At 36.6% G+C, this 24,612-nt stretch overlaps 1 protein-coding gene and 1 long non-coding RNA gene across 3 annotated transcripts; one reads left to right on the plus strand and one right to left on the minus strand.

Annotated features, from left to right (window-relative positions):
- Nucleotides 1-295: 295 nt before the first annotated feature.
- Nucleotides 296-24,405, plus strand: LOC115443261. Of its 2 annotated transcripts, none has more exons than XM_030168605.2 (4): nt 296-669; nt 17,356-17,470; nt 19,075-19,253; nt 20,171-24,405. In XM_030168605.2, the coding sequence occupies exons 1-4, from the start codon at nt 563-565 to the stop codon at nt 20,484-20,486; spliced, it is 717 nt and encodes a 238-aa protein (XP_030024465.1). In that variant the 5' UTR covers nt 296-562; the 3' UTR covers nt 20,487-24,405. The 2 variants fall into 2 exon arrangements, with proteins under 2 accessions (XP_030024465.1, XP_030024482.1); XM_030168622.2 differs by lacking the exon at nt 296-669 and adding an exon at nt 854-1,025.
- On the minus strand, nt 14,321-16,681 carry LOC119190284. Its single transcript, XR_005112836.1, has 3 exons — nt 15,774-16,681; nt 15,008-15,515; nt 14,321-14,902 (listed from the first exon to the last, which is right to left on the minus strand). It is a non-coding gene; the product is annotated as an uncharacterized LOC119190284 (long non-coding RNA).
- Nucleotides 24,406-24,612: the final 207 nt, after the last annotated feature.

Here is a 24,612-nt window from a genome sequence, read left to right on the forward strand (position 1 = left end):
TTTTGAATGCATTTTATTTATAATAATTTGATATATTGTAGCAATGTTACCTTCGTAAAACGAAACGCACATTACAAACTTTGACATAAATATGTGATCAGAATATACGAATAAATTATGAAATATTATTAAATTATTATTACGTTGAGAAGACATAATTATTGACTTAAAGCCTAATAATTAAATAAATTATGTACTAGTTTATTTTTAGTTATTACTTAAATATAGTAACAAATCCAGTTATAATTTGTAAAATGCTACAGTTATACATTTTGAAAGATTACATTATAAGAACGCACCATTACTTCGGCGATTTGACAGGTCAGCTCCGAGCCACTTTTTTAGCTTTGCGAGTAGCGTATTTTCATTTTATTTTGTATTATCCTTTCATTTACGCGTAAAAAATAATATGTATGTAGTGGTAACGGTAGTGTGATTTGTTTATTAGATCGTTTGCAAGTGCACTTACAGTGTTACATAAACTATAGAGAGCTAATCGTGTCGGCGAATCGATGCACATAACTACATAGTACGTCAGTGGACGAATGGTGGCCGAAAGATAATGGATGTGGACGCTCCTAACATATTGAAAAGGTGCAGCAGCGCCCCTCTGATCAATGAGGCGGCCTCTACGGCGGCCACCTCCCCGACGACGAATACTACGCCGAGGTAAAGTACAAAGTTTGCGCACATGCCTCGTACGGTCTGCTATGTTGTTGCTACGCTACTATTTTTGACAGCTGCTGAGGTCGGCTGTGGGTGCAGTGGCTGTATTTAGCGCTGTCGGAGCACGACACGCTCTTGTTATGATTATTGATTGGTGTCGTAATATTTAGAGATGATGCGGCAGCCTGGCGTCGGCTTACAGTGTCGGGTTGCGGCTTAGTGTCGATGTGTGCGCGTATGACCCGGGCCCTGCTCTCCCTGTCGCACTGTCATTATGTATTGTGTTCAATATGTGACTCTTGTGGCACTTGCATGTAGTAAATGTTGGCTTCACAAGAATACTTAAGGAATACTGACAGGTACATATTTAATGCAGAAAATTGATTCATTAACATTGTCTGAGTAATATGTTGATATGTCTGTGTATGCCAGCTTAGTTTTCATGTAAATTGTTATGTGTTGTTTTATGTATTAAACCTCTTAGATACAATATCAGTGATTTTGAGCTTATAAATATGCAAATATTTGTTGTGTTAGGCATTTGTTTTCAGATAACAATAACTTTGCCTGCTGATTGCACAAATGTATGTGTGTATATTTTCTTTTATGCACACAGAAGGTACAACTGGTCAGTTCATTTAATTACTGTGAGTTTTCCCTGTTCCATCTAAATATATAATGAAATTGAGATAGTTAGCCTTGTTATGTTACAGCACATTAAAAAAGCAACTAAGTTTATAAATGTAATTTCAATAATGTGAAGGTGTATAATACCCATAATTATTTTTAATGATTTAAGTGGAAGAACATTGTCACTACAATGTTCATATGTACACTTTATTACAGTGCAGTATGCACCTTAACATTAAATGCCTCTGGTTGACGAGTGCATTGCATTTAAAATTAGACATCTGTGTTCTATCATCAGAATTTTTTTTAACTCCTGGCACAGCAAGCACTGCACCTGATGGTAAGCATGATGCTGTCCAGATAGAGTATTGAATGGCTAAAGATGGCTATCTCATGCCATTTGACACAAGTATGCCAATTGTCTCAAACTGTCACACAAGTGCTATATTTGCCTTGTTATCCAGAGGCATGGATAAGATGTTGCCATATTAGGAATGAGCATCTCATGTGTTTAAATGAATATAAAGAGAAAAATATTTTTTATATTTTTGTAATGGATAAAATCAAAAACTACTTAGCAAGTTTTAAAATTCTTTAACTTATAAGAAGGTATATTATCCCTGAGTGCTGTAGAGGTAACTTTCTATCATGGAAGTTATTCCATAAATGAACATCCCACATGAATATTGCATGCACTCATGTAACAATCTCTGATATTGAATAGACAAACTTTGGCTACCACAATTTAATTGTATCAATTTTTATCACATAAAAATAACTATTTTATCTAACTAGCATTATATTGAAGGATAAAGTGGTAAATTTTCCCCTCAGAATTACCGAGATACATTCTGAGAAGTGTAAGGCATCTCACATTAGTAACAAGTGTTATCATTGAGTGTTGCTTTAAATTATGTCCACAATTGGTTCTTTATTGTTGGACTCAAGGGCTTGTCGCAATTGCTCATTCAAATCTGCATGTTGATCTTCGACTCTTTCAATATACTGTGTTTTATAGGTACATGTGTTGTAGCTCAGTGGAAAGTAATTGAGGTATATAAATATACAAGTGCTGAATTCTTTCAGCTTGTAATATTGTTTAATAATAATAATGACCCTGTATTATATACTGCCTACTATTGAGCATGGGCCTCCTCTACTATTAAGAGGATGTAGGCTCTTATTCCACCATGTGGGCCTACTCCAGGTTTACAAAATTCATATATATATATATATATATATATATATACCTACATAAAACATAAAAAAAACAGGTGTGCAAGTTTCCTTGTAATGTTTTCCTTGACTGTTAAAGTGAACAATAAATGATAATACACTCATGTAACTATGAAAGTTTGGATGTGTTCCATGGGTTTTGAACCTGTGGATGTTTGTCCTCACAGTCCATTCCAATCCCAACTAGGCTATTATGTATGAATATTTGAACCAAGATTTTTCTTCTATATCAGCTCCATGTTTTAATTATCCCCTTCTGCTAAATTCCTGAATTCCTCAATTCAAACTGAATTCCTATTATATTATAGAGAAAGGACCCTTTCATTCATCATAGCGGGATAGGCAGATTTTACATTACTTAATTATTTTTACATAGAAGCAATACTTTAAGTGTAGCAACTGTGAAGGTTAAGTTTTTAATTTATGGCATGTTGGAGTGTATCTTAGAATAGTTGACTGCAATATGATATGGCTAGCCCCTAGAGTGCAAGTAAAAATGCAAGATCTTTCTTTGGTATTTCGTCGTTCCCGCCTTTATGCCTTGGTTCGGGTGGGATTGTGGCGTACTGAAGTTAGGCCTTATGGCCTAGGGTTTATACCCTATCGGCGTAATGACTAAAACCCTATAATGTAGTAGAGGTTTTCGAGGCATGAGATGCGGTTCTTCAGTATAATAATAATATCAGCCCTGTATTATATACTTGCCCACTGCTGAGCACGGGCCTCCTCTACTACTGAGAGGGATTAGGCCTTAGTCCACCACGCTGGCCTAGTGCGGATTGGTAGACTTCACACACCTTCGAAATTCTTATAGAGAACTTCTCAGATGTGTAGGTTTCCTCACGATGTTTTCCTTCACCGTTAAAGCGAACGATAAATTCACAAAGAATACACACATGATTTTAGAAAAGTCAGAGGTGTGTGCCCTTGGGATTTGAACCTGCGGACATTCGTCTTGGCAGTCCGTTCCACACCCAACTAGGCTATCGCCGGTTCTTCAGTACCGTGACTTAAATAAAACTCCTGATTATATTGGCAGTTATACCTAATTCTTGAATGATGTACCATGGCAGACTTTTCCGTTTAATTTCTATGCTGAATACCTAAAATCATACAGTTATTAACTTGGTTTGAGCATTATTTACCAGTTTTTAATATCTCAACCTTTAAGAATCCTATTGAATCATACCGAATTAATAATTCTCTTCGCCCACACTGTGGTGACTGGTGATTCACAACACCATCTTACACAAAACTAGTTTTAGTCCGCGACTCCGCTCGCGTCATTATCAATTCCTAAAATAGTAATCAGATCTAAACCAATTTTTCTCACTTATTGGTACTAGTATTGTCGGAAGGTTACTTATTCCCTGATGAAGTGCATAGCTAATTTGAGTACGAGCAGTGACGGCCTTAGGGGGAATGCCTGGAGCCTCGCGTTATACGGAGGGCGTAGCGCGATGCCTTAGCAGAAGACCATTATTCTTTAGACCATAAACTAACATACAAGGCATGTTACCTACGCATTTTATTCGCTCCCCTGTGCCGGGCCCTCGCACCAGTTAAGGCCGCCATTACATACCAGCTGTGCTTGTGATGCGATTCTTATGGATTTATTTATATTGCCCAACGTTCTATCGTATTTTTTTTTAAATCCTATATGCTTATTTGTGTTTCGCATGTCGATGGCTCCTAAGTAAACTATCGTGTCTGAAAGAATAGCAATATACATATTTTTTTTAGTGTTTCGTTATCTAGGTATTGTTTACTATCAAATCCGTTAAAAAGTTAGTAAATGTATATTTTAAATGATATTTATTTTCGTTTTTTTTTTTTTTAAATGGATGGGTTTGGTAGTAAACCTATCTAGGTTACTTAATGCTAAAAAAGTGAATATGGCAATATCCTCAGATATGATAGTTTACATAGGAGCCATCGATATTCGCAATAAAGCTGTATCGAGAACTGTTCAGCTGTTTTGTGGATCGCGGGAACAAATTGAATCAAACAGGACAGACTTCCATTGTATTATAATATATTGCATTATACCTATGGGTGTCTCGAGTAATAGGTATTAAATGTACCAATAAACCTTTGTATAGATATTAATGACTTCACCACTTTAGTAATATTTCCAATAATAATACCTAGTAGTTAAACGCGTTTTCTTCATTTAGCGTTAATTTGCGACACGTTCGGACCTTTATGTTTCAGTACATTCGAAAAGATATCTCTTAATTCATTTTTTAGTATTCGTGATCACTTAAGAGAGAACCTACTTAGCGAAGTCACGGATCAGGTTAAAGACTGGTGGTGGTGGACTTTGCTGATGGTAGGATATGCTTTGTGTCCGCCCGGATAGCGACCACCCACGTACCTAGGTGTATCTTCGGAAGCGGCCTTAGTTAAATCTTGTTCAGCCAGGCCGGCACAACTTACCAACTGCCCAGGGGTAAATATCCCTCCTCAGTTACCATCTTTTGTGGACCCCACTCCGCTTACTATCAAGTGCAGTAGCGTTACTGCCATTTCAGCATAAAAAAACTAGGCTTGAATGATTAAAGGGTTCTAAAAGCTATCATTGGATCAATCCCGAAAATTAAACCAATCACAATAGGTTATCTGTAGCATGGCAAACTATTCTAATTGGTTCATTTTTGCGGTCGATCTAAGATACCGATAACCAAAAGCTAGCGATTTAGATCGTTTATTCAAATCGGTCGGTGCAATTTTTTTATTGCTTTGAATGATGAGACGAGCTCGCCGTTCGCCTGGTGGTAAGCGATGCGACCGCCCATAAATAGTAGAATCACAATTAAGTACTGTTTGGTATTCCACTGCGCTCGCTATCCTGAGATGTTAAGTCATATTATGTCCAACAGTTACACTGGCTATAATGTCTTTCAAACCGGAACACAACAGTAACTACATACTGCTGCTTGGCGGCAGAAATAGACACGGTGCGTTGGTACCTACCCAGTCGGACTATCACATATGAAAGACCTACCGCCAGTACACCCTTGATCAACTTTGATCCTTAGTTATATATAACTTAAGTGATATCGCGATATTAATAAGAATGACCACTTCAACAAAACATTTCCTACCGAATCATATGTAGTACATTCTATGTTTATCATAACAAATACCTGTCAATAATGTTTACTTCTCTCGTTGGCGACACGACGATAGCTAAATTGTTTATATCGTTCCGAGAAAGGATAAATAACATTGATAAATATGTTATGAATTGTGATGTGTTTGGTGAGGGACCGGTAGCTGATTGCTTTAAAGTGAAATATATAACGCTAGTTGACAGTGGCGGATGGTGAAATTTTCCGAAAGAGAACCCGACACAACATATAAGTACTAATATGCATAAATGTGGTTTGAAAAGAGTTTTGATGATATTTAGATTCTACAGAAATTTTACATAAAGGGATGCCTGCATGAATCGGGTTATATAGACACTTTGCCACTGCTAGTTGAACACAGTTTTTCAATCCACATGATAATGATAGTTTAATTTACTTAAACATAAAATGTTAATTGTCGCTTGGAAGGCCAACGCTATACACTTTCCGCATAGCATCCTAGGAAGTTAGGAGAGGCTGAAAACCAGCGCTGCTCGGAACTACTGTCCCGGTCAGCACAAGCTGAGCCGCTTCCTTTTGTCTTTATTACAGTATAAGTATGAGAATATGTATGTTATCATTTTTGTAATAAGACAATAAACTGATTTATTATTATTATTATTATCTTTCTGTAACATATTTAAAAATATTTCTTCGTTCAATGAGTTGGTAAAAAATCGCCGGAACTGCCTTCTATAAACATTGGAGATGTCTTGGACAGTTGTCTGATATAACAAATCTGTGAATGGCAGCTATTTTATTAGCTATATCAAGTTTGATTAGCCTGTGGATTCCTGTGTGCAGAACTACGTCAATAGACCACACTACAGTAGATGTAGATAGGCAATGTCCAGGTGAAAACGCTTGCAACTCATCTTCAAGACCACTGTACACAAGGTGTTAAAACCCGGCATAGTGGCCCACGTAATCATGTCGCGTACTGGGATCAGCCTGTATATATCCGGTTCCCACAGGCCGGCATAAATATCTCGACCGTCGAGGGGTGATCATCTCTCGTCAGTCGACATTCTATTTGACCCTATTCTATACCAGGTGCAGTGGGGTAATTCTCGTGCACCAACAAAAAAAAAATGTTAGCGTTTTACTTTGTGTCAATAGTTCTGCCGCTACTTTGCCGGGCCCACAAAGAAAAAGTCTTGAACCCATATTCCCTTTGACTTATCGATACACTCGTGTTGAATTGCGTAACATGGCACAACTTCATAATTTTGCTATTGTCGGCTCGTGCCAAAATATTGTAATGAGTTTTTAACATGTGGATAAATATTAGGACATAAAATATTTTTTTAATATCTTTTTAATTATTCAAGTCGAACTAGCAACGGTGATTAATCAAGAACTTGTATTTCTATTACTATAATTAATTTTAATACTTCGCATTAAGAATGGAAAGTAAGTTTTAACAGAGTATGGGGCTAATTAATTATAATTAATATTTTCATACAAATCCATACATATTTTTCCTCATATTTATTTTTAAATCTTATAATTTAAATAACTCGATTGCTTTCATATTTGGTGACAGATTTTGTGGAGATTAGATTAAAAAATTAATTCACTATGTGAATATTATCTCACGTTTTTGATCTACAAAATCTCATTATCTTTGCAATAATTTCCAATTTCAACGGAGATGAGCCAGGTACGCAGGAGATATTATAGTGCACAAGTGTGTGCTAATACACAGGTGCACTGCCATAGTTGAGCCCATGCCCCGGGCGGCCAATTCAGAGGGCGGCAAATCCAAACTTAGCAGAATACACTACTCATAATTAACGCTACTTTGGCTACTGATACACCTAGTACATTACACACAACAATTATTTCCCACGGGGCGCGAAATGACGATGATGATGATGATGATGATGATGACAAAAGTAAAAATATTGATGGCCGTGGGAAGCATTATCCAGATTTTGCCCCGCCTTCAAAAAATTCAAGATCCGGGACTTTCGTCTGCATTTTGGTTTTGGTAAATTTCATTGCGATTGTGTTTCCAATTTTCGTTTTCGAAGACCTATGGCCAGTATGCTAAAGTGTAGCATTAGCATTTCAATCCATGCATGAAACGCTGACATTTATGTATGCAAAATGAATGTTTGTTCTGCAGCCATACATAAATTTCAAATTTCTAAAGACGCATTAACATCTGAGAACAAAGAAGATGCGACCCCGTTCGGATTCGGTACCGTTGACCCGAAAATTTGCGTTTCCTATGCGACAAAGGCGAATACGTGCGTATTAGAAATAGAAATTATGCAATTTTTTTCTCATTAGCTGGCATTTTTGTAGACTATTTATAAATTTGTGTATTTTATACGACACGTGTGAATATATTTGAATTTATTATGTCTCAATAAGTGTTGCTTCTCGACTCCGCCTTCGTAAAGTATGTATCCCGGGATACAGGTTCCACTGCATAATTTCCGAAACTCTCTTACTCCAGGATATAGCTGTGTGCCCATCCAAATTCCTTCAGTAGTTTGTGCGTTTAGTTAAAAAATCCGAACATCTCTACAAACTTTCTTATTTAAGGTAACTAATAAATAAGTATACCTAATAGTCGCATATAGCTCTGATCTACTAATCATGAGCGTCAGAAATGCTCAGTTCTAATATCCAAATTAGATTTTTTTTCTTTTAGGTAACAGACGTTTCCACAGCCGCTAGTTGCATATAGTTCAGTAATTCCACTATTATCATTCACGGATAGGTTAATCTGTCTTCTCTATCTGTCTTATGAACATAATCGCTCCTGCACCGTAAAACTTTGTAAAGATGCTAGAATATAGGAATTATAAGATTTAATATTTGATGTCGCTGAACGCAATACGCTACCGTGCAGTATTTTGTAATACAGTCTCAGGCATTTTAGTAAAATTGTATGGACAGGCGTGACGCTACATCGCGACCAACAAATTGCTTGTCTTAAAAATAATGCCTAGAAATTACACGGTGAATTTCTTCATTCTATCGCAACTTCTAAATAGTTTCTAAATGCCTCAGAGCTGATTAATCATCAGATAAAAGTTATTCGTGAAATAAAATATACTGATATGATAAATAGCGGCGATAGCCTAGTTGGGTGTGGAAAGGACTGCCGTGACGAATGTCTGCAGGTTCATTTGAAACAAGGGCACACACCTCTGTTTTCTAAAATCATGTGTGTATTCTTTGTGAATTACTGCTTGCTTTATCGGAGAAGGAAAACTTCGTGAGGAAATCTACATACCTGAAAAGTTTTTTACAGATATTTTAAGAAGTACTTAAAAAAATTGTGTGTTTCGTTTGTGAATTATCGCTTGCTTTAACGGTGAAGGAAACATCGAGAGGAAACCTGCATACGTTAAAAGTTCTCTATAGGTTTGTGTCTACCAATCCGCACTAGGTCAGCGTCGTGGACTAAGGCTTAATCCCTCAGTAGTAGAGGAGGCCCGTGTACAGTAGCGGGACAGTATACATAAAATACAGGGCTAATATTATTATTATACTGATACAAAAATTGCAGTTGTATGAATAAAAAAGGATAAATCGTTTGACCTCTCTATTCAGTCACTTTATAATTTATCAAATGGATAACTTATCTGATGGTGGTAAATCAGCCCTAAGCCGATGTATGATCGACGTGTCGTCATCAATCATAACAACATTGTAAACACGTTTTGTTTATATTTTTTCAATTCATCAAGCAAGTAGTTGTTTTCTCAAACAAACTTGTATATAGTAACGTTATACTAACAGGGTTGTGTTACTCCGGTTTAAGTTATTGTCTATACAGTGATATTATCATTAGCAATCGACTCTTGGTAAACATTTTAGTTGTTTTTAAAGCGGAAAGTAGGCAAAGGTAACTAATTAATGAACATAATGCGTGTGCGCAGCACTCTGGATCACTGTCCATGTCTTTTTGGCTTATCGTAGACAAAGCTTTTTCATGGTATATTCTTGATCACCACTACCTATGAAGACACATTTCCTATTACTATTTACAAAAAAAGGAGGAGGTTCTCAATTCGACTGTAGTTTTTTTAAATGTTATTTTATTACTTAAATTTTCTAGTGTCACGTTTTTTAATTTATTTGAATTGTTACCGCGTATACATGCAAGCTATTATTGTTACAAAGAAAAAAAAATTAAAATAACAATTTACATTCATATTTTACAAAGAATCTATTAAATGAATTACTTTGATATGTGAATTAATTTTCTTAACTCACGTTTTCCTTTATGTTTGTATCAGAACGTAATGTAAATAAGAAATTCTTGGTCTAAGTAAGTTATCGTTGGAAAGTAAAACTCATTCTATTGTGCGTTATTTCTGCCTGGAATATATTAGTTGCCTTTACACACAATGCGGGGGAATTCCACATTAATACTTAATAGGAAAGAACGTTTTGTAAAATGTATTTTGCGTGCGCAAATGTGGGTGCTGTAAAGTGGTCGGTATCATGCAAAAATGCAATTGTGCGTGCACTCTTTATCAGCTAAAACAACGTCCACTGGCCTTCGATGCAAGGTGAGCCGGGCCTAAATGTTCTAATGGTGTGATTGCAGTATAAGTTACGAACGGCCTATTATTTTTTTTATTTCTAATCATAGTTTTATGGCTGTAGATTGAGGTCGGCTAGTGCTCTGTGCGTATTGTTTTATGTGATATCAGCCTGTATTACATACGTCACGTCTCTATTCTGATGGGGGTAGACAGAGACTATGTATTGCCGCTTTGCGTGATTCTGACACTTCTTCCACTGTAATAAAACTTAGGTATTCACGTCGGATCAGGATATTTCCCACTCTGCCTTCTCTAAGATTGCACTCTATTGCATCTGGATATGGGCCTCTGGAACTAAGGTTATTCTTTACTTATTGTAGTCAAATACGGTTGGGATCGGCAGAAACATGCCATCGAAGTTTAAAGAGAGCTCTCAGGTATGCAGGTTTCATCGCGATGTTTTCCTTCACCGTTAGATGGCGTTAATTAAAATTGATCCAATAGGTAATTTGGAAGTTAGTGGTGCGTGCCCTGAGGGTAGGCAACATGATATTCATCTTGATGTCGGTTCTTCTCGCTAGATTATTTTTAGATATATTCTCAACTTGAATACAATCCCCAATGCAATAAATAAGTTTTTTTTTTAAATACGGATGTGTTTTTTACAGGTGACCTTTTTATAAACATTGTAAATGCGTTGTTTTATTTAAGTTTGGTTAAATGGGAAATATAAATTAATTGTTTTTTTTTTTTTTTAATTAATCATTCCTTTATTCCTGAAAGGATAGGCAGAGGTACACCTTCACTGGTTACAACCAGTGGATCCACTTTTCGCCATGTGTGTTCGGTATTATATTTAGATTAGATATTTCATAATTATGTAACAATGTGCATAAGTCCACGTAATTAGGCAAAAAAAATAAGTCGTTAAACACTACGGCCTTGAACTCTAATTCGATATGACCAAGTAGACGTGTTACGTTATCTGATAATATAATTTATTATCTTCACGATATGACATAATTTGTATTTGTCGATGTTTGTCTGGAAGAATAATAAGTGTAACTATATTAATCTGCTACCCTGGAACAGTACTTGAAAGTTGTTAGTGTTTAGAACCTGGTTGTTGATTCAGAGAACTACCGTGCGTCATTCATGACTTTTTAGGTTATGTTGAGAGATAATTAAATAAAAATAAGTTTTTAAGTTTTTTTTTTAAGTGTTACTACTACTATATATTATTTTTTTAATTGAGTGTTATATAAGTATATATATGTAAATTAAATATATAATAATTGTTTTGTTGTTTTCATTGTGGTAAGTTTTGTTTGTGGCTCGTTCAGTGTTTTGTCGTGTGTTTGTTGACATCCGTTAATTGTTAATTGTGTTTAAAGGATGGAGTTTGATGTTAATGATCGTAGGCCGGAGCCCGATCCTCCACCAGATGCTGGTAAAAATTATTTTCAAGCTGCTCATAATGCGACGCTTAGTAACATTGGAAACCAGAAAGGTTTTACTCCCTCCCCGTCTCCATCTCCTTCTACGGCCTCATATGTAGCATCTTATGTTACCTCAGCCGCCCCTAGCCTTCCTCAAGTTAATTCAAATAAAATAAATATTTTAAAAATAATTAAAAAGACAGTCCAATTTTAAAGAAAAAAGGTCGTCTAATAATTCAGCATTACATTTACAAAAGCTTTATCAAATTCAAATTTAAGTGAAGATACATTAATTATTCCCCTTCTCAGCCTCAAGGTCAAGTTCTTCCGCTCACAAGGTCAAGGTACTCCAGTAGTGATTGTGGTCCCTTTATTGTTTACGTGGAGTTAGCTGAATCCTCCCCTACAAACGGGGCCACATTACACCCTATCAAGTTTGGCGCTTTCCTTTATAAAAACAAATTAAATAGTGTTTTGCAGGACGGCATTAAAAAAATTGGGCGCAATAGACTTTCTGTGACGTTTAAAACGGCTAATGATGCGAACAAATTTATTGATAATCCAATTTTTTCTTTAAATAAATATAAAGTTTATATCCCCTCTCATAACATTTCCCGCATTGGTTTGATTAGAGGAATACCTATTGAGTGGACGCAAAATGATATAATTGAATTAGTTCAACTCCCCCCTGAATCGGGTAGTATAATCAAAACTCGTAGGCTTAGTAGGAAAATTTCTTCCCCTGAAGGTTCTAGTTGGGTTCCTACCCAAACTGTCGTCATTACTTTTGACGGCCAAGTGCTGCCTAAAGAAATATATTGCTGCTATACACTGTTACACGTTGAACAATATGTATATCCAACCATCCAATGTTATAATTGCTGTAGGTTTGGGCACACTCGTGCACAGTGCAGATCTAAACCCAGATGTTATAAATGCACAGAAAATCACTCTGGAGATTCTTGCACTGTGGAGGATTCTGATGCTCTTTGCATTTTTGTGCAGGGCATCATTTCGCAATTAATAAAACCTGCGTGGAGCATAATAGGCAAGCAAATATTAAAAATTTATGTCTTCCCACAATGTTTCTTATCAAGAAGCAATGTCAAATTTTCCTTCGACACAAAAGTCTTATGCCAACGTATTATCATCCTCCCTAATCCATCTCCGCATTTAACCCCTTCTTCATCTCACGTATATGACAGTCAATCCTCTGCCTCTAAGTCCTATCGTAAAACAGTCCTTCTTAACCCCCTTCAAGACCTTCGCTTCCCAAATCTTTTGACCGAAAGGCGCATAGAGAATTGTTAAAATCTTTCGAATTTTCCTCTCCTAACGGTTGTGCACTGAGTAGCAACAAAGAAAAATGTGATTCCTCCATTGAACATGCATCGAAAGAAGATTTGTTACCTAATTCTATTCAAAATTTAATATCCTCTCTAATTAAAGTTATAACTGACTCTAATCTACCGAACCACGTTGCCTGTAATATTATTCAAACGATTACTCTTTCTATTTTTAATTACTTAAAACATGGACCTAGTTCTTCAGTGGAATTGTAGAAGTTTAATTAAAAATAAAACCGACCTCTCTTTTATTTTAAATAAATATAAACCATTTATTTGTGCTATTTCCGAGACGTGGTTAAGACCACATTCTCCATATCGAATTCCCGGGTATGTATTGTTACGAGACGATAGAAGTGATGGGTGGGGCGGTGCAGCTCTCTTAATAAAAAATAATTTAACTTTTAATCAAAATTTAGTTGTAAATAATAGCAATCTCATTCAATTGGTGTGTCTTCGTTTTAATAATATTTCTTTTATTTCTGTATATATTTCGAGACGGGATAACTCGGTTATTCCCACGTTACGTAGATTTTTATCTTCTGTTTCCCCTCCTATATTATTAATGGGTGATTTCAATTGCCACAACCAGATCTGGGGTGCTCCAAATAATGACTCTTTCAGTAACAGACTTTTGGATCTCCTAGACGAATTTGACCTATGTGTGTTAAATGATGGGTCCCCTACTCGCCGCACTCCGCCCAATATTCAACCCAGTTATGTTGACATCTCTTTTTGCTCTCCCTCTTTAGCTTCCTTATTATCGTGGTCACGTCTTCCTTACTCTCATGGTTCCGACCATTTTCCTATCCTAATTTCATTTCCTTCTCAAAATATTAATGTTCCTATTCTTCCTCCTCTTCTACCTTACATCATAGATTCTTCTAAATGGGGTCTCTATGGCGCTTTACTTGAAGAAAAACGAATTTGCTTCCTGAACCTCAGTTATCTAATATTAAAGAATGTTGTGAGGGATTTAAAGATTCTATACTTGCTTCTGCAGAGGCGATATTTAATAAAAAAATGTTGTCTTAGGCAAAATCCCTTCCCCCCCCTGGTGGGATTCAGAGTGTACTGATTCTATTAAAAGGAGATATGAAGCAGAAGCACTCTGTTCCACTGACATTAACCTTGACTCTTTCCTAAACTATCGTAATGCAAGTGCTGCTACGAAAAGACTTTTTAAGTAAAAAAACGTCAAGGTTGGCGCACATTTTGTGCGTCTATAACGCCTGAAACTCCTTCGTCTCTCGTTTGGAAAAAATTAAGTATTATAGATTGTCTCGTAATCACCGTTCCCTTTCTTCCCACTCAATAAGCTGGGTAGATGATTTTTAGACAGGCTAGCTCCCCTTCAGTTCCTAATTTCTATCAAATTCCCTATTTATATTCCCCCCGGGCTATTTCTTCTATTTTAGACTCCCCTTATACTTTTCAAGAATTAAAATTAGTACTCAGCCATATCAGGGACTCTTCCCCTGGTCCTGATGGTATCCCTTATTCCTTTCTTTCAAAATCCCGGAATAGTTCCCTTAGTTATTTTTTAAACTTGATTAATTTAATTGTTGATTCTGGAGCTATTCCGGAAAATTGGAAACATCAATTAATTGTACCCGTTCCCAAACCAGGGAAAGACCCTTGTAATTCACTTTCATATCGGCCTATAGCGCTCTCATCTACCATGCCCAAAGTAGTAGAACACTTGATAAAAAACAGATTAGAATGGTTCCTAGAGCACCATTCTTTACTGGCAGATTCTCAATATGGATTCAGGAAAGGCCGGAGTATTTCCGATAGTCATGCCATTTTCACTACTGACATTCAGTTGGCATTTAGTCAAAACAAGTCAGTGGTAGCTGGCTTCCTCGATGTTTCAGCGGCATATGATAATGTTAATCTTTGGGTCCTTAGGAACAAATTAGTTCAGCTAAGGGTTCCTGAAAAGATAACAAATTTTCTTTTTAACCTCTCATCAGGTAGGACTATATCATTGAGACATCCAGGCATTCAAGCTGCCACTAGAACTGTATGGAAAGGATTACCTCAAGGTTCTGTAATCAGCCCTCTGCTGTATGATGTTTACACTACCGATATAGATCATCACATATCGGATGGGTGTAATATCTTACAGTATGCTGATGACCTCCTTATTTATTCTTCTAATAATTCTATAAGCGTAGCAAAGGATAATATTGAAAGTGGCATGACTGTACTATCCTCATGGCTGAATAATAATTATTTAGACCTATCAGCCTCCAAAAGTGTAGTCGTTGTCTTTTCTAGAAAACGTCAGATACCCCATATTGATGTTGAGTGCAATGGGACCCTAATTCCAGTAAAGAAAGAGGTAAAATTTTTGGGTAAAATATTTGACAGTAGAATGAACGGTGTAGCGCACATAGACCATATTGTTAATAAATGTGAGAGCAACATTAATATTTTGCGATGTTTAAGGGGTGTCTGGTGGGGAGCACATCCTTACTCCCTCAGATTATTATATAATGCTATTGTGAGGAGTCATTTAGATTTTGCCACCCTTTTGCTGCCTCCCTGCAATAAAAAGCATTAAAAAATTAGATTTGGTTCAATATAAAGCACTTAGGATTGTAGCTGGAGCTATGAAAAGCTCACCTACAAATGCCTTACAGGTGGAATGTTCTGACCCTCCTCTTTATCTCAGACGTCAATATCTGTCAGACAGATATATTTATAAAATATCTAATTACTCCTCTCATCCTCTTTTCTCTAAACTTAGACTATTAAATTCATTTATTATTTCTAACTCTTACTGGTATCATAAACCCTTACCCTGTCTTATTGAAAGTTACAGGAGGCTAGAAGGTATATCTTGTGCTATTAATAAATTTAAAATACATCCAGCATTTTCAGTTGAGTTTAGCTCTAAAATTTCAACCCCTTCTGTGGAGTTATCTCTTGGTATAGATAAACAGACTGCTAATCCAGATTCTAAATTAAAACTCATTATTCAGAAACGTTGGCCCCAAGCTAAGATTTTTTTCACAGATGCCTCTAAATTAAGTAAAGAAAGCCCTGTTGGTGTTGCTTTTTTACACTGGAATGCCAATATATCCTTTTCATATAAATTTCCACACTATTGTTCGGTATTTTCTGGTGAATTTTAGCTATTAGGGAATGTATTAAATACATCAGAGTTAACAATATTTCGCCTTCTATAATTTTTTCCGACTCTAAAAGTTGTGTCCAGTCTCTTCTTAGCAACCCTTTTGCTAAAAATTGTATTCACCCACTGTCTCTAGAAATTAAGCATTTGATTAAATTATGTAATGTAGAACACATTCAAGTGTCGGTGGCTTGGATTCCAGGCCATATAGGTATTAAAGGTAATGAAACAGTAGATCAATTAGCCAAAGATGCTATTGTTCATGGTAACGATGAGTACTTCTCAGTGTATTCTTTTGACCTTTCTACTTTGGCCAAACAAGACCTAGAGCTGGCATGGAACACCAGTTGGAGGAACTCTAGTACCCTTAAAGGAGGTAACCTGTACAAAATTCAACCTTACATAACTTCTAGGCCTTGGTTTTCCAAATTACGTTTCAGCAAACATATCTCTGCCACCATATCTCGGTTGAGAATTGGTCATTGCTCGTCTCCAGTGCACTTATATAAATTACACATAAGAGACTCGTCTATATGTGAGTGTGGCCTGGATGAGGGAACCGCTCCACATATACTTTTTAGCTGTCCCCGTTACTCATCTCCTTCTTTTTATGACATGTTGGTTGATAACGGGCTCCTCTCCCCTGCTAATATATCATCCATCCTCAGCCTAAGTAACAAAATATATATAAAAACACTTGTTTCATTCCTAACGATTCATAATATACATTTATGATTGAAACTAACCTTCTGTGTCAGCATGCATCATTAATTAACACCTTTCGTAATAGTAACACATTGTCTTAAATTTACCCTAAAATTTTTATTTTTGACAATAATTTTAGACATGAATGCGTCACATGACAGTTGACACTGGCAGTAATACTCCTCAGTATAGAGGAATCGGTTGCCATAAAAAAAAAAAAAAAAAAAAAAAAAAAAAAAAAACTGGTTGTTATAGTTCGTGTCTGACACCTTAATTATATGTGGCATCATAATATATGGGTTGACGATTGGAAGATCATAGATTTGGTTTTCGATTCTAATAAAAAAAAATTGTGCTACTTTGGCACAATTTGATCTATTAAAACGAAAGGAGTCTTATGGCATTATGCTGGGAAAAACAATCGAGTGAATCAGATATCGACTGTTATTAATTATTATGCTTTCTACCGAGTTAAGTTGGTTTTAGATATCTATAACCGTAAGTTGTCCGCATGAGTTGTATGTTTCATTTGTGTTGTTGCAGGAACACGTCGATCTTCAACATGTTCGGCAACAACAACGTGTCGCGGACGCGGCGGTTCAGTAGCGGCAGCTTTAGCCCGCTCGCGCATGCGCAAACACCGCACGTCAACATTACTGTAAGTTCATACGCAATATCGTCGGAGACTGCGCAGTTCAACGTCTGTGACAAAAATATGATCAATACTAAGTTTAGTATAGTAAGTATGAAATTCAATTGGGCTTTTTTGGTCACATACGTAGTATTGTATTGTCTCCGACAATATGCATGCTAGATACCGTTAACAGGGGTTAATAGGGACACGGGGTTGAATCTCGATTCATCTTACTAGACTTGTCCTCAACACTGTGCGAATAAAATTTCCAAAAGTAAACTAATTTTAAGTAGTCATATCAAATTGCTAAAACATCCCCATAGCGTGATGAACTTCGCTGCAGTGACCCTACGTTGTATGTTATTATTGTGAGGGAGCATTAGAGTACAATTAAGGGGAGATGAGCAAAATGATACCGAGCTGGTGCGGTTCCGGTAACCCTCCAGATTTACCCAGGATTTCCTAGGACGGGACATACGTTGGAAAATGGCATTGTTAGATTTTAAGCTGGTATATTGACGTTGGAAGTCTATCAATACGATGAACTGTGAAACGTTATGGAAAATTCGACACTAAAGGTTCATACGCACGAATAAATAATGCAACATTACCATGAAAATAATTTATTTCAGGCCATGACTTGAGATAATAATAAATGGTTCGTTTTTCAGTTACTTTCTCGTAGCCGAATTTTATTTTTCACTAATACCTAATTGTTGGGCCTTTGTCATTGTTTTAAGGTTGAATATTGCACAAAATTTCTTGGCTTGTGGTTTTACGACTGGCCGATAAATATTTTATGCAAATTTGCCGTTAGCAGGACAAAACTGTAATATATTTTACATACATTTCGATGTTGCTGTTTTACGGTGTTGTCAAGCATTAGTTACCTTTGTGAGGCACTATTCATTTATTTTTATTTGTAGGCGTAATAAACGGTTACATGATAAGGTATATTGTAGATTAATTTTAATCAAAATTTATATAAAAACATAACCAACGCCATTATCCATGTATTGGTATCATATAGATTTAAGAAAAAAATTACGAATTATTATGAAGTTATGTCCGACAACTTGAGAATTATATTTTCTTTAAACTATAGAACAATGTTGTATGCAACAAAAATACGATTTGTAAGCGTATAGGCAATGTAATGTATTTCAGTGTAAATATTAATCATCGAGTATATTAACAAGTATTACTGTAGATGTTTTTCAAGGGTATACTAAAAAAAAAATTGCTGATCCAGGAAAATATTGGACTCGAGTTTTCCTAGTTTATTCCGCAATTTCACTGGGTTTTATTTATGAAATTTATACTGGTAGGTCATTGTAGGTTATTGTAAATACCGCAATGTCTATTTCTATTTTCTGTTGTGTTCCGGTTTGAGGGATATTGTAGCCTCATCTCTCAGAATGGCGAGTGCGATGGAATACCAAACAATAATTTGTAATTAAAGGTGTTGGATGGTGTTTTTACTGTTTATGGGCGGTCGTATCGCTCACCATCAAGCGGACGGAAAGCTAGTCTCGTCATTCAAAGCAATAAAAAAATAATTATATATCTATATTATATTTTCTGACATACTCCACACTTTTTATCCCTTACTCAAATCTACTCTACAGAACTCGTGGGGCCCCCGCATGGGCCGCGTGAACCAGCTGCGCGCGGAGGAGTGCGCGGACGTGAGCAACACGCGCGAGGTCGCGCACGAGAGGGAGGTGCACTCCGCCATGCAGATGGGACAGTCGTGCGAGGACCTCACGCTCGCCGGGCTGGCCAACTCACCCACTAGGATACCTAGGTATGGGAGACAGTTTTGTGCAATGACGTTTTACAAATAGACGCGTCATACACTAACAAAATGGCACATAATAAAGTCACGTACCTGTACATATAATTACAAATTGGCTCGAAGAAGGAATAAAAAGATGCCGCATACATTCGTTAGAAAAGAATATATATACATCGACAGTTACGTAACAACGTTAGTGCCGCACGCTCATTGGCCGTCAAGTCGGACAATTACCTTACTTTCGTCTTGCCAGTATTGAGCTCGGACAACGTATCCATGTAATAAAAACATCTTAGGTTTTGTGCGTTTAAAAAATCAACTTTTGAATCCAAAACTCGAGTTCCTCCTAGCCGAATATCGGCCACGGCCAATGTAAACGGAAATCAGCTAGGTTCGGAGGAGATATTATAGTGCTCAATACACAGGTGCACTCTCTGTTCTTCACTTTTATAGTCCGGTAAGACGGTAATCCGACATGACCGCAGAGATCATGTGCAGCACCAACAGCTTTACGTGCTTTCCGAGGCACGGGGGTACACACATCGCTAACTCCCTTACTCCGAGCTTGTGACTGCAGATGGAAAAATTCTGTCACCATAATTTTTGTCCCCACCCGGGATTCGAACCCAGGACCTCAGCATGGTAGTCGTACTCTATAACTACGCCACTGCGGCAGTCATACAGTTTTCGTAGTCATGTCTACCAACTATATTCTTTTTGATTAATAATTTTATTACTTCACCTTATTGGTACCGCGTACATATTATAACTACGTAAGTGCGGCAGTCATACAGTTTTGGTAGTCAAGCTATATTTTTTTGATTGATCCTACCTATTTTTCCGAGTAAATAATTTGCAATACTCAGGTCATATTGCAACAATTTTTCAAAGCTACGATCACTAAACTCACATTCCACCCCTTCCAGGTTTTCCCCGGTGGTATCACCGTCGCCCACGCGGAAGTACACGACGCGCCGGAGCCTGTCCCCCATCGCGATCCGAGCGTCGAGCTTCAGTCCAGTGAACAGGCCCAACGTGCTGGCGGGCAAGCGGCGCTGGGACGAGGCCGACCCGACGCTCTCCAAGCGCATGTGCACGTCGGACCGACTCACCCCGTCCACCCCGGGCACGCCGGACTCGGACTCCCTGGAGTGCACGTTCAGGCCGGTGTCGCCGCGGGCACAGCCCATGATAGAGCATGACACGCAAGAGGAGAACCACAAGTCCGCCAACACCAGCTAATAGAGTGCTGGGTATGGGGTTTTGATTTGATATGATTTTGGTATTCAAGCGGGGTGGTATGTTTTGTTTGGTGTTGGTCATTTATTATGCCTAATTAAAACAAGGTTTTTGATTAAGATAAATGAATTAAAAAATCAAAGTAAACCAAACAAAAACAAAAATAGATGTTTAGTCAATACTTTGAGTGCAGAGTTATAAGAAAGCTGTCAAATGATAGCAGCCAACCCCAGAGAAAAATAATTTTAACTCCAGAATAAACCGTCAGCTTGAGATCACTGTATTCAGTCGTAACACGATCATAGTTACTAACAGTAATGAAAGGCTATTTACCTGTCAAACCTTTTCCATTAGGCATGATAAGTGACCAACTAATACATTTAGGAAACTCAATAGCGACATCTATTGAGTCAAAAATCAACTATGCTATGAGTATTGGACACCCTGCTCGCGTGATATTTTCAAAAGCCAATAAAAATTGCTAATAGGCATATAACTCACGCTACAGTGACGTAATGCACGGCTTTATTCAATATATGGACGTAAGTGACTTGGTTACAAAGTGCAAGCTAGTGAGTGGGTTTGACTCTTAGGTGTAACTACTTGAGAGTAGCGTCGTTTACCTTTTATAAGCATTGCCTATGCGAGTCAGTTAATAATTTACATGGAATGATTTTCGTTTTATTCGGCCCTAGGCTATATCCGTGTGCAAGTTATACAGCTGAGGTCACCCATAATGTTCTAGAAGGTTTCTGTATGTAAATAACTAAAACTTGCGTTTTCATATTTGATAATAGTGAGTTGTCAGAGTTTTGCGACTCGTCAAAGTCGGTCGAGGCGAGTTACTGATATGTAAATTAACAAAAGTAACTTGCATCATGTAACCAAGCCATTAGGCCTGAATCCGATTGACTATTCAAACCTCATCCGATGAGACTACGGAATAATATTAATATCAAAAGACTAGATAAACTAGAATATTCAATACGGTACTAACGAAGTCTTCCCGTTAGATATTCAGATATCAAAGTATTAATGTACATATTTGTCGTTTTCGGTATGTATTTTATTTCTCTGTAATTTCTTATTTATAATATGGTTTAGGGGACGCCTAATGGCACATGTTGTTAACTTTAGGGGTTGCCTAAATTAGTGGAAATCAGACATCAGCATAGCATAAGACTTACGTATGCAAACGCCAACTTTAGACGAAAATGAACTTTAACACTTAAGTGTGGTACTTGATTCCTTTCCAAATTCGACTATTTGTTAGTGTAAGTGATCCTAAAGGTCATCTGACCATCGTTCATCAGGTATTAGTCAGATACATATTTACACTTGATTTAAATGTGAAAATTATATCAAATCAAAATTCCTACAATCGTGTAGTTATAGGACGTGTAAGAATCTAATATTAGATTATAGGGTTCCAATGCGCGTGAGTTTGTTCCAATACATGTATATGGTCACTAACACGTGCAGTGTCAGGGCCGGGACGAGACCGTACGCTGTCAGGCAATATTAAAGTATATTCAGCTTTTTTCGACAAATATACATTTATGTAAATTACGACGAAGCTTTGGTGAGGAAGGTATTTGTCCCTGATGACGCACGGTCCTGACAGGGCCCTGACACTGCGCGGACGCATACTAGATAGACCTTTAGTTTACAATAAATTTAGTTCCTAATGTATATCAGGAATATTAGTATAGGAATAAACAATGCCAGTGCCCTATTGTTAGCCAAAGCATAAAAACTTTAATGTAAATAGATATAAGCAAGTATGGACGATATTGTATATATAGGTTATATTGTAACTCGTAACGCGAGGGCAACGTATGTAAATTTTGTAATTGTTCGATGAGTCTCTTCTGCGAGTTACAGGCAAATGTGTAAATAAATTGTGAAATTATTGGAGAATGAATTCTTGGTATGCAATGCGGTCGAGATAAAGGAAACCGCAATTTACTTATACGGGCATGAACAATCATATATGGGATATTTTCTTAACAAGTTTTAAAGTTACTTCAAAACCAACTTTTTTAACTTATGGAAGCCAATTGCTGAACATGGGCTTTACCCAAAAAATTCTACACCATTCTACTAGAAGCGGCCAACCATTAAAATAAAATTTTGCACTGCTAGTTGTGTTGACACCTAAAGACCCAATATAATCGATTTATCTTTACTCCGATCAAACACAAAATGTGTTATAACTCAAAGCGCATTCTCTAACCTCTCATATAGTATAAAAGAATAGGTCAACAGTTTATATTATTTCGATCGCATTGTAATTGAGCATGGTATGTTCTACATCGTCACTTGGTAAGCCCAAATCATTAAATTATGCTTTTTCTGGAGCAATACTATGTAAGGCTCAATTCAATAGATAACAAATGGCGAGCAGTTTTAGTATTTTTCGTATATCATTGGTTGAAATGTGTGGTGGAAAGCGGCGAGTCTGGTCACAATGAAAGCTGCTTACCGTGGTGTCATCCCGTATGAATGGATCTACTGTTTTGACAGTCCATCGCGCTTTGTTTGATGTTATGGATAATTATAATTATACTGGAACCACACCGCCATTCCTAATTTTCAATTTGCTCATTATATCATTTGTGTGTTGATTGAATCAGTGCTTGTAAATTTTTCATTTCAATTAACATTTTTAATACACTGTGTATATTTTTATTATTTTTTGTGAACATACTGTATAGGGCCTGCATCGCTCAGAATGTAAATTATGCAAGAAATTTTAGTGTCCCAATATCAATACATATAATAAAATCTCAGATATTGTTATTGAAATTCAAGGTTATTGAATTATTCGAATGTAACAATAAAATATATTGAAAGCTCAGGTATGCAGTTGGCCATAGAGAATAACCGCCAAGATGTTCATTTATGTTTGTCAGAAACAATGATAATTGGTGATTATTAGCAAATGCTAAAATATTAACTTTTTAAAATGAAGTTCTCTGTTGTGAATATAATAACTAATACAAGAATCCTGGATTTATTAACTATTTAAGATCCGTAAATCAACCAATCAAAATTATAAATTGATTGTAATCGCCTTATATTTGTTTATCAAAGTAATAGATGTTTATCTTCCTTTGTCCTATGCTAAATTCTAAATTGTACAATTAATAAGGCCAAGTAGACAAGAGACTATAGATCTGGCCCCGAGAAAACGTTGCGTGTCAATGAATTATCCGCCGATTTATTTAAGGTAATGTAGTGATAAGAACGGAACGTCAGCCGCTTATATTGTTTTACACAATAAGGTGGAATAAGTTTTGCATAGATGGTTAAATAGCTTAATCCTAAGGCTGTATAATTGGTTGTTGTTGACAATAATCGTTTAAATTCGGTCCTCATTGGTTGGCATTACTTTCTTTCGAATAGATATTTACGAAATATGAATTAGTAAAAATGGTGCCTGTGAAAAATCCTAAAACGATTGTATGGTTCACAATTACAATACTTGTATTTTTTCACGTTTTAAAACTTTTGTTTTTTAATGTGAATTAAAACTTATTTGTACTCAACGGCCTGCAGACAGGTTGTGCGGTTGTCTAGAAGCAGTAGCTTATATATTCAATAACAATAGATTATTGTCAACAGCCGCGCCGCATCCTCACCAATACACTCAAGATGACATCTTGATATACCTCATGTGAAACGCACTTACGAGCTGTTATATGCATTTTATATATCGTATTATGTACATAGCGTAGTTTACAGACGTTAGGAAGTTCCCGGTTTTGTAATAAGTTTGTATGGGACGGTACATCTCGTCTCGCTATACCTAAGTAGGTATGTTTTATAATTTTTGTATGTATAACGTAGTCAGGGTCTGAATGTGGACTGCTAAGGATACCATTTTGTTTCCGAATGTGATTAAATCACACGAATAATCTTTTTTTCGTTTTATTTGCATTCTTTTCGTCATCAAAATAATTTCTAACGACAAGAAAAACATTACCATAATGGGAACGATTTAATGGTATTGTCTAAAGAACTGGGAAAACACCCATATCTTGGCGTTCGACATACGGGTACATTACGGGTACTTTAATTTCTCTTTGACGAATTAATTGACCAATCACGACGCACCCATAATAAG

The sequence above is a fragment of the Manduca sexta genome, chromosome 23 (assembly GCF_014839805.1).
Source record: "Manduca sexta isolate Smith_Timp_Sample1 chromosome 23, JHU_Msex_v1.0, whole genome shotgun sequence".
Classification (NCBI taxonomy): domain Eukaryota; kingdom Metazoa; phylum Arthropoda; class Insecta; order Lepidoptera; family Sphingidae; genus Manduca; species Manduca sexta.